The 11,807-nt window shown below is 32.3% G+C and overlaps 1 protein-coding gene across 1 annotated transcript in view; it reads left to right on the top strand.

The window, feature by feature from the left end:
* Positions 1-9,268, top strand: part of LOC107440194 (uncharacterized) — a 70,991-nt gene extending 61,723 nt beyond the window's left edge. The window contains exons 5-6 of the mRNA XM_087165589.1: positions 806-1,198; positions 7,682-9,268. Of these exons, the coding sequence (XP_087021715.1) occupies positions 806-1,198; positions 7,682-8,415 (1,127 nt within the window). The 3' untranslated portion in view covers positions 8,416-9,268. The remainder of the gene's footprint in view (positions 1-805; positions 1,199-7,681) is intronic.
* The last annotated feature ends 2,539 nt before the right edge of the window (positions 9,269-11,807 follow it).

The raw sequence follows: 11,807 nt of genomic DNA on the forward strand, positions 1-11,807 counted from the left end.
AAATTGGCATTTTTCATATCACTAAATATTTCAATAAAGATCTAATGAAAGATTAAGAAGATTTAATAAATTTGGATTTTTTATCTAGAGGGAGTTACATGCATTCTTGCCAAACCCTTCTGTTCTAGTTACTTTACTATATTTACAAATCGTTTTTTTTTCAGCTGTTACTGTTTAAAAGTTTAGCAAACTATAGTTCGCACTTGCACTATACATAATAAGTTCAAAAGATGTAATAGCTTGCTATATATTTCTCAATATAGTAATATTATTAGTTTTTGTCTTGTCCAGTAGTGCAAGGAAAATTAAATTTGTCCAAAAGTATCTATGACAGCTTTGGTCACATCAATAATCTCTAAGGAATAGAGGAGTTGCTGCTGGGGATCCAGATGAATCCTGAAGAGCTTCGCCAGTATGGCTGGACAATCAAAGATATGGTCGGGAAGAGAGTTCGGTGTCGATGCAGTGAGGACATATTTTGTAGCTTCGATGGCCATCGGGAGATATTTTCATTCCTTTGAAGTGTTTAATCCTCAAACTAGCTATGGTTGTGGAAATGGCTCTATCACAGTTTAGGGCAGGGATGGAGTGCGTCGGAGAGGTAGCAGAAAGTAGTCTGCGGCTGGCTATCGCATCAGCATCAGTTAGGGTCAGGCTGTTGGAAAGTTGGGAGTTATCTTGGGCCTTCTTGGCCAGGATATCAGTTTTTACATTACCATCGATATCGACGTGTGCTGGTATCCATAGTAATATTATTTAAGTTACATGTTTGAGATTTGTATTTATTTTTAAATATCTTTTACAGATTATCCTATTACACAAACCTTATCAACCCCAACTGCAAGACAACGTAGTACTACAATAAGACCAAACAGAGCCAATGTTCTTTTCAGAGCCCAACCAACAAGGCCTACTACTGGCACAGTACGCCCAACTGTCGCCAGAATTGCAGAATCAACAACTGCTCCAAAATCTCGGTACTCAACTACTGCATATCCAATACCTATAAGAAGTCAGCGAAAGTCAGACTCTAATTTGAGAGTGCAAGATTTAAAAGAAAAAGTGGAGCCAATTTCAAATTCTTCGACAACTAGTTCAACCCCAAAGCCTTTCAGAGTCTATTTTTTCGAACCAAAGAGAAAGTCAAGGAAAAAACACGATGACAATCGAGAAAGAGAAAGTTATGCTCCTTCTTCAAGTAAGATCCGGATTTTGAAATTATTTAAAATCATGGAATTAAACTTAAATAGTATTGTACAATTTCGAACTTAAAACTTTTTGCTCTATTATTTTTTACTACGAATTTAATAGTTAACAGTTACTACAAGATTTTTTTTACTCAATAGTATTCCATGTGTATTTCTCTGCACATTTTTCAGTCTCAAGTTTCTAAGTTTTATAGTTTTTAGGTAAAATATTACGTAAATGTCACCACTAACATAACAGTGCATATGATTGTAACAGTTAATCCACAGATTTTGATGCTCTTTTATGACAATAACGAATGTAAGAATTCTTTGTTAAAGCATTTTGTTGAGCTCTAAACTCATAAACTGTGAGAGCATGAAATCAAGGTGACAGCCAATGAGAAAAAATACCGTCTTCTTTCTACTACTTTTTTAAAGAAGCACCATGAATGTCCAATCCTAACAAAACGTTACAGTGTGCATGACTAACAAAAGGGTATTAAAATAAAAGAAATGTGTGTTTGTAAGACAGCACTTCTTCGGAAGACCCACTGCCAGTTTTGGTTTTTCCATTGACAACAGAAATGCTTCTGTGTGTTTGTAAGCAGTTCTGTTTGTAAGTTGTTCTGTTTGTAAGCAGTGTGTCCCCTGAAGAAGTGCTGTCTCACAAACACACATTTCTTTTATTTTATTGCTTTTTCCTGATTTAATGTTTGATTGAATATCTAAATTAAAATAAAGCAAATTTGGTTTCAGCTGCGTTAGGCACTTTTCCACTTAGATTTAATGTTTCAATTGTTAATATAATTCTTTGTCACCTTTGTTTTTGCAAATTGGATTCATTTTCTGATTAAAAAACAAAAAAGTAAAGCATTCCAGTGTGCTCAGTATTGAGCACTTACTATTTTTACTTACAATCTAAACTAATTTCCCGTACCCATTCACATGAAGCTAGGTGGGCCTCATGCCGTCATTGGGAATCGAACCACAGTTCTTTACTATAACTTATCCAATGCCTTACCCACTAACCCATTGCGGCTCATAATTGAATAAAACCAATATGAAAAATGTAATATTACATATTTATACCATGTCTGCTACTTACCACTTCAGCTTTTTAAAGTAAAACACATACACATGGTGCTCTGATATTGGATATAAAGGGAAATTGCCTAAATCGTACTTCCCCTAAATAGTACCACCTCTGATTTCAAAAGGAACATTGTATATAGAATGATCTAGAGCAGCAGCTCCCACTTTTGTTTATGCTTCGGAACCGTAAGTAATCAACAGTCTTTCGGCGGTACCCCGACTTTCTTTATTTTGTATATAATCGCAATTATGAACGTATTAACTAATAAAAGACTACTTTATTTTGAAAACATTAAAAATCATTTACAATGCCGTGATGGCTCAGGGGATAGAGCGCTTACCTTCAAATGGTGAACCGGGTTCGAATCCCAGCGATGGCTGGTCAATTCGAATTCAGCACCCGGCTCGCACCGTCCACAGTACTGACGTGAAATATCTTCAGTGATAGACGGATCATGGATTAGAGTTCCCTTGCCGCCAGGCTAACCGTGAGAGGTTCACGTGGTCTTCCTCTCCATGTGATGCAAATGCTGGTTAGACCTATCAAAAAGTCCTCCACTAAGGCCAATTTCTCCCAATATTCGATTCAAGAGTTCCCTTGTCTTCTGGATTGGGTTCAAAATTACAAAGCTACAGAGTTGAACATGAGTAGCAATAAACCCATAAAATTGAGTCGGCTGTTTAACGCCGGTTATAAAATTAAAATGAAATACGAAGAATGAAACCTTTTCCATCGTTTATCATCCAGCCTTCAAAAAGTTCCACAGATAAATTCGCAGTCATGGAGCTAAATATTGTCTAGTTATGAATTTGTCTTTTGTTGCATGTATAGTGAGCTAAAAAAACGGACCACCCAGAATAACATTTGATCTGAAGATCGGATCTTCACGTTCTATCTTAATGGCTCAAGGGGGTGATCTCAAATATGCTATTTAATAAGTACAGACGATATTTTAAGTTCATCGCACACAAAAACGTACTTTCTCTGAATAAACATACCTTTTTTTCGCACGATTTGGATTTCTTCGGTTGAATAGTGCCTGAAAAATAGAATTTTATATATTTGACTTTTTTGATTTCTTAGGAACTGATTTTGCTCATATTTTGTAGTTTTTCATAGCACTATATTCTTTTAGTTGATGCAAAAATTTCTATACCTTGCAATTCAAAATTTTTTCAACCAATATAAATGAAATAAAAAAATAATAAATATTTACCAAAGTTGTTTTTTGCAGGTGTGGATAAACAAATTTCATAATTGTGTGCGAAAATTTTTCAATTTGCTCAAAAATTTCTCGCAAAATACACGAAAGTAAAATTAACATAAAGGAGTCTAATTTTTGGTGCAATCTCTTGATCAAATTATTGGGACCATATTTCCCAGATAGCAGCTGCCACCTATATTTTAGGAGACAAAAATTCAAATCCATCAAAAAAAAGTAGGTTTATACAAAAAAAAGTACGTTTTTGCGTCGGATTTTTTAACTTGAAATATCGTTAGCATTTATTAAATAACATATTTGATGTTACCCTCTTGAGCCATTAAGATTTAGTCAGAGAAGATTTGATCATTAGATCAAAAGTTATTCAAAGTGATCCGTTTCTTTTTTTCGAGCACTGTTCAAAAGTGGAAATTAAAATAAAACGATTCTAATGACGATTTTCAGTCAAATGAAACTTAAAAAGAACTGCTAACGTTAAAAATAGTTATTAAGGAAACATGTTTCTTGGATAATGAATTTAATTGTTTTATTTTAATTTAAAAAGTGCGAATGTTAATGCAATGATTATAATCCATTTTTTTATCAATGATTTTCATATTTCATTAACCAAATGTTTATATTAAGACAAATTTGTAATTACTTTTTTTTAATGGCATTTTACTTTAAATTATTTATCTAATATTATATAAATAATGGATTATTAATTGGATCTAAGTACATAGTTTAGGTATCAAAAATCATTACTGGTTAAAAGATTTATTTCTCGGAATCTTTTTAACTCTCGCACGAAACCCTAAAATTCTATGGAACATCTTTCGGAAACCCCATATATAGTAGCCAAATTAGAGCCCTTTTTTCACGTGCATATGTAAAAGAATCAAGTCACTGAGTACTTGAGGTTAGTATTTCTGTTTTACAAGTTCTCAGTGAAATATTTGAGCACCGTGTGTAAGGATAGAGCAGAAATAAAATGATGTGCAGTTTATTTGATATATCATATAATTCTTAAGCAATTTATTCTGCTATGTCTAATTGTTTCTTTGCTGGCTAACTCTCGTTTGAAGCTTGGAATAATATTTTGCTTAAAACGTTACGTTGTTATACCTAAATTGTATCTCGTTTGTAGTCCTAAATCACACCGGTACGATTTAGGAAAAACGTATCAACTTCAGCTATACTAAACAAATAGTTTCCCAAGCCATTTAAACTGTACTTTACCCAAACTATTGTAAAGTTTCTGAATACTATTTCTGGACTAACTTTCTCATAATAAGTTATTTTTCATCCTCTCAGTGAGACTCATGAGTCATGACATAACTGCATCCATTTGAAACGTTAACTACCTGGTGAGACAATCTTTAATTAAACGGACTTTTGACTGAACATAAAACCAATCTATGAATCAATCGGAAGGAAACGAAACTATTTCGTCAAATTTACTGAGATTTTTTTTCCTTATTCCTTTAAAGAAAAAAAGTGGTAAAAAAAACATCTAAGTAATATGTTTTCTGGTTAGTCAAATAATGATCTAGTATTTAAAGACTGATCTGTAACAATACCATTGTTGAAGGTTTCAATCAAGCCAATTTCCCCATTTCCTAAACCTACCTATGTTGAAGAAAGTTGGTTATAAGTCCTGAAAAATGCAATATTATCAAGTTGCACGTATTAACCTCTTCCTTCTCGCTCCCGTGAAAATAACGGGGTGAGGTTTCGCCCTCTATTTTCCGCTCCCATGACATTTCCGGGCTGGAGTGTTCAGTAGTAACGCGCCAATAAGAATAAAACTAATTAATTTCTTTCGCCAGGAAAACATTTTATTTCTCATTTTACACACCAGATGGCAGTATCAGGATATTTTCAAGGTAATTGTAGATAGTTAGTTTATTTTAAACTAGATGTCAGCACTCATCAGGGATACAGGGATAAAAAAATAGGCACTTTAATAACCGTTTTCTAGGAAATTAACCGATCGTTAAGGGGGTAAAAGGGATGAGTCTGCTTGAACTTTGCAACACGTAGTATCAAATTCCATTAACAAATTTATAGGCTATACTTGTAACAGTTAGTTTTATACCACATTTCCGATTATATTAAAAAATTATTTTACGTTATACATGGTCTACTTATACCCTTAATCATAAACACTCAATATTTTAAAAGGGTGGTACGATTTAAGGCAAGGTGGTATGCAGCTTTTTGAAAATTGTACCGCTAGCAGGCCTTGCGAAAACAATTAATTTTCAGTACTTACTGTACACAAATGTTATCAGCAAAGAAATAAATTAAGTGGCTGAATGACTGTATTTTATTATTAAATATTTCATATGTATTGCCAGTGATTTGTAACGAATGAAAATTTAAGTATGAGAAGTAGTACTATTTAGGCAAATTACATTTAAATATTGATAATAATAATATATTTTGGACTGAACTATCTAGTTTCCTCAAAATAAATACTAATGATAAAACACTTGTGTTAAAACATTTCTTTTGAAGAGGAATCGCCTTTTAAGAAGAACGCTCGTCATGCTTCTCAAATCTTTAACCTTAAAGCCCTACTTTCAAAGGTCAAGAATATAATAGTTAAAATTATTAAACCTTCTACTATTATTTTATTTGCCTTTTAGTCGTAAACTTCTTTTCCGTGATTTGTAAGCAGTTAATATAATTAAACCTTCTTATGTGAGTCGAAATGCTAATTAATTTCTAACTTTAATTGATATTTTTTTGGAACTTATATTATCTTATCTTAGCTGAAAACTGTGCTCAACAACTTTTTTTACCTTAATTCTTATTTCTTTTTTCCTTCTTGCATTTTCATTGTACACGCAAAGAATTCTAGCTCTAATGGAATGCTTGCTTTGGAATTTCTATCATTCTTTTATTTGCCTTTCGGTCGAAACTTCTTCTTTGTGGTTTGCGATTTTTTTTTTCATTAGAAAAGTAGTAATGAAATTTAGCATGTTATGATGAATCCCTTTTTAACATGCTTTATTATTACTATTTATACTATATACCATTATATTAATTCTAATTATAATTAAATGAAATAGGTTGAAAAAATATGGTGTTGGAATTCAATCTGTGATATTTAACTTTTTTCTAAGTCATTTTCGTTTATTTATTTCCACAATTTTATCTTACTATTTACAGTTAGTCACAAAAATTTCGTATGTATCAATACTGTAATAAAAAAAGAAAAAAAAATTTCTTTCCGTGTTGTAGAAAATCTTTTCTTTTCAAAAGTTTTCAAATATTTGAAATAATTTGATTAAAATTTTCTAAAATATAATTATTTTAAGAATGAAAACTGTATAGATTGTAATTTGTTTTGATTTTATTTTATAAACGTCGTTGAGCAGCCGACCCAATTTTATGGGTTTACGACTACTAATGATCAACTCCGCAGCCTTGTAATTTCGAACCCAATCCAGAAGACAAGGGAACTCCTGGATCGAGTATAGGGAGAAATTTGCCTTCGAGGAGGACTTTCTGATGGAATTAACCCGCCTTTGCGTTACAAGGAGAGGAAGACCACGAGAACCTCTCACGGTCAGCCTGGCGGAAAGGGGACTCTAACCCATGATCCGTCTACCACTGAGGATATTTCACGTCATCACCGTGGTCGGTGCTAGCCGGATGCGGAATTCGTATCGACTGGAATTCGAACCCGATTCGCCTCATTGGAAGGCGAACGCTCTATCCCCTAAGCCATCACGGCTCAGATTGTAATTTGTTGTCGAAATAGGATCTTTCATAAATTCATTTTTTAAAGCTTATTCGTTTCGGGGGACCATAAAATTATCACGAAACGAATATTGACGCCAGTGTTGTTTAATTATAACTGGCAACAGGAACTATTGTAATGCTAGATATTGTTGTAAACCTTCTTATGGTACTACATTTTCATTAAAAAAAACAATGTCGTAGTTAATATTAGAAAATACTCACTTCATTTGAGGAAAATTGTCCCACCATTTTTTTTTCATAAAGACAACTTTCTTTTTACAGCGAATTGTTGCATTAACACTCTCACCAGTGGCGAATGCGCTAATTTTGTTTCTAATTTTAAAGTTATATTTTCTCAGAACTAATACATTTTAACTCAATAAAAGTTTTGCTGTAGTTTTCTTTACTTAAAATCAGCTAATACAATTATTTATTTATTTATTACAGCTCCCGGTACGAGAGAAGGACGCAATCTTCCATTAAGACAGCCTACAGCAAACATAATCCCAGTAAGACAGCCAACAGCAAACAGACTTCCAGTTAGGCAGCCAACTTCAAACATATCGCCAGAGAGGACAGTTAACATACATCCAGTACATCAGCCACCAGAATACATAACTTCACCGAAGCAACCTGTTAACACGTCTCCAGCAAGGCAAGCTTCTGTAAACTTATCTCCAGCAAGGCAACCAGCGATAAACATACCTCCAGCAAATCAACCAACCATAAACATAACACCTCCTGCAAGACAGCCACGTCTAAGCGTATCTCCAGCAAGAGGTCGATCAAATGAAATTCGAAGAACAAATCTCAGTGCTCAATCTGCAATAAGTACTACACCTGAACTTGAAAGACAATCTGTCAGAGATACAAGAGCAAATCATCAAAATGCAAATCGTCGCCTAACAGCAACCACACAGGCAGAAAGTAGTAGTTTCGAACCATCAACAACAGCGCCGAAGAAGACAAAGAAACCCTGGTACGGTCCTTTTATCCGTCACAGACCAAACGTTGGTACCGGTACGACAACGTTGCTATCAACCGAAGAGAGATTATTATCGGAAGCGCCGTCTTCTGTTCACATAACGCAAATAAGAAATCATCCTACTGCGGTATCTGATGCCATTTCTAGAAGACCTTTTCGTGATTTTGAAAGAATAAGAAGGCTACGTTCGACATGATATAGAATGTTAAAATGAATCATAGTATTTCAAAATACCCGCTGCATACATGCGGAACATTTCCTAAATCATGCAATCCGAATTCATGATTGTGTCATTGAAGAGAATTTATTTAGGAATCGACTCATTATTTCATGTACATAAAGACTTTTTTTTATGTATGTATTTCATTAAGAATAAGGGAAACATGTATTTACTAATTTAACTTTGTAAGTCTGGTACTAAAATATTATTAATTGAAACAATTTCAAGATTTAAATTTCTACGATTCTCTTATTTGCCCTGTAATAGTTAAAACGCAAATGAGATAATCATTTCCATATTTGTCGTACTAACTCTAAGCGTATAAGTAGAAAGCCATAATTTTTACACTGTAACTAAAAATATAGAAAAGTCTTGGTTTTAGACCAATAAGCGATCTATCTGTATTCAATAGACATTTACTATTTTAATCGATAAATGTTCTTTAGTTTTTCTCTTTTAGTCCCACTTCCCGGTGTACATTTGCTCGGTATAACCTACACTGATTTTTTTTTAAAAGTTTAATGTCACTAACCGGTATACCCTGCACCCATTACTTTTATTTTTTTAAGATTAAGATTGCCCAGTATACTTTACCATGTTATACTACGGTAGTGCCACTTTTTGATCCTCAAAGTAACTAAACTACGTTGATTATAAAAGGGGACAATGCTATACTCTTTTCAAATGCCCGACTTACAACATGATTAAAATAAACTTTGATAACTGTTGAAGATCACTTATTTGCCCTTCTTTTTATGTGTGCACAATTTTAAAGTTGGTTCCTAAGAATATAAGATTTATAACGCTTTTCTTTCAAAATAAAAAAAAATTCTTGAACATATAAATTGGAAAAGAGAAAAATACCATTATTTTACTTTAGTAGTAATAACCAAATAACCTCTTGATTTGATAACTTTAAGTGCATAAATATGTAAGCAGGTTTGTTCGTTTTGAATATTATAATTTGAAAGTTAAAGAAAATTCTATCGTTTTAAGCTAACATAAGACCTTTAAATTCGTCAACCAAAATTTTTTTTTTCAATTTTTATATGTTTACATGTCACATAAGTTACTGAACATTCTGCCTCCCTTGTCACTTGACTATTTTAAGTGGCAGCAAATCATATATTTTACCAATTACTTTTTGATTTAATAAAATTGCTTTCAATTATTTTTGGCCAACACTATGCATGTATGCAAACAAATATGTAGGAGTTAATAATTATGCTGCAGAGACGTTTAAAATTGTTTGGAAAACTAAGCAAATTGATTTTATATTAATTAAATTTACTAAAATATTACTTTGAATTCACTTTGAATACTGCACTTCCGGGTTGGCTTTTACGTATAAAAAGCACTAAGTAATATAGTAAATCATCTATGATAGCCACAGTCTGAAAAATGTGAAATGTGGTGGAAAAAGCATCTTGGGGATATTCAAAATTTTTAAACTGTTAAAATTTCAATTTATTTTTAAAAAATCTGCTGACCGCACTTTAGCTCAAATAGTTAATATACAAATTTTTTTTAGTACTTAGAAATTCATTAAAACATTTTTCTTCCATTTTATTCAACCAGTGCTTGAATTTTTATAAACTGTGGCCACCCTAAAATCACATTAGTGTACTAAAACGCTAGTTAGGCAAAGTATCACCACTAAGTGCCACTTTTCTATTTTCAAAACTAAAAAATTAAATTTTCAGCACGAAAGAAAAATGGTAGAACAATTGCTTCATTTTTCTAATTATTTTCAGAAAACTGCGCCACTCTTATCCTTGGTGATATAATAACTTAAATGTGTGTTTGGATAGACAATTTGTGACTGTTATCATAGTGTGATTTACAATAATGAAATTGCCACTTGATTTTAAGTTGAATAACATACCACTTTTTCTATGGATGATGTGTTCGCATTTTATAATGAAATGAATGCAATTAAAAAAAAATGAAAGATGTATAAATACGTGTTTTTGGCGAAAACTTTTATCTTATGTAACTATTTATGTTTTCATTGATAAAAATGTGAGTTCTTATTCTTTTATTTGTAGTGATATTTATTTAAATTAGAATGTTCTTTAAAATGGAATGATAGATACTGCACATTTCATCATCGCCACCTATTATTTTTTAACAATACCGTATCCAGAAAATCAATGTGTGCTTCAAAATGCAGCTTATCCAGAAAACAAATGCGTACAAGTTCAAGCTTCAAAAGTAATTTTCAAGTACTTTTGAACTGAACCATGACATTCCGCAATCTGCTCACATGGAAATTTATAAAATGCAAGCATTTTATCATAAAATTTTCATCTTAATTCATGAGACAGATGAAGTCAAATACAATTTAAGCAATACCAGCCCTTATTGAAGACTTTTTTTGAGAAAAACTATTCACCTCTTCCTTGAGATGGAAATACAACGCTAAAAGGACCCTCATTCCTACCTTTCCTTACTTTTTTAGCATGAAGTTTATTATATTAAATAATTGCATTGTGTTTTTTTCCCTGTAATAACTCTGCATCTAAACATGGAGCTGCCAACTTAAAACACTTTTTGGGATGATTTCTTTTAGTGGTAGCTAATTCTTTGTTTTGAAATTTTGATTTAAAGTTACTTTCAATACCACTACATATACATGTTTCGAAACTTTATATGAAAAGCCACTTTGTTCCAGCTCTCTAATTTGAGGCTTTTAAAATTTTTGCACAGATACCAAAAATTCTGAAAGCTTTAGTTTTCAATTATTTATCACCTAATGAAATTTTTTGCAAAACGCTTAGCAGTTGGAAGCCTTGTTAAACATCCGATCTTTTGAGAACCACTCTGAAAAAGGAGTAAGATAAAAAATACCGGGATAAAATTTACCGTTTTTCTGGCTCCATGGAACATTAAAAAGTTTGGTAATTTTTACCGAAGCACTTTGGTAATTATTTTGATAAAATTAACACTAAAATAAGGTACTTATAATAAAATTTGGTAATTTTATCATGGTTTCTTAGAGCAGGACATAAAAGGAGCTTATTCGGTAAAATTTACTTTTCAGTTTTGTATTTTTCACTAAATGTGAGGCAATAAGAACTACAATTTCGAAACCTGAATTTCCGATAAACTGTAGCCATATGAACAAAGCTTCCTAATGAATGGTTTAAATGCCGTATATTTTAGATTTTATTTCTAGAATAAGGGAGGTTTTCTACCAGAAATATCATTACTATACAGTACGTAAATTTTACGAGAAATTTTTTTCCGTGCAGTATGAGTAATTAATTTTGAAAACCCTTCCGCCGCTGTTGTTTTATAAGTAGGTTTTCATAATTTAGTTCATTGCTTTCTTAAAGCTTTATACATATCACAATACTCAGAATTTC

This window comes from Parasteatoda tepidariorum, chromosome 6, assembly GCF_982258835.1.
Source record: "Parasteatoda tepidariorum strain Cologne lab strain chromosome 6, Ptep-v5.0, whole genome shotgun sequence".
Lineage (NCBI taxonomy): Eukaryota > Metazoa > Arthropoda > Arachnida > Araneae > Theridiidae > Parasteatoda > Parasteatoda tepidariorum.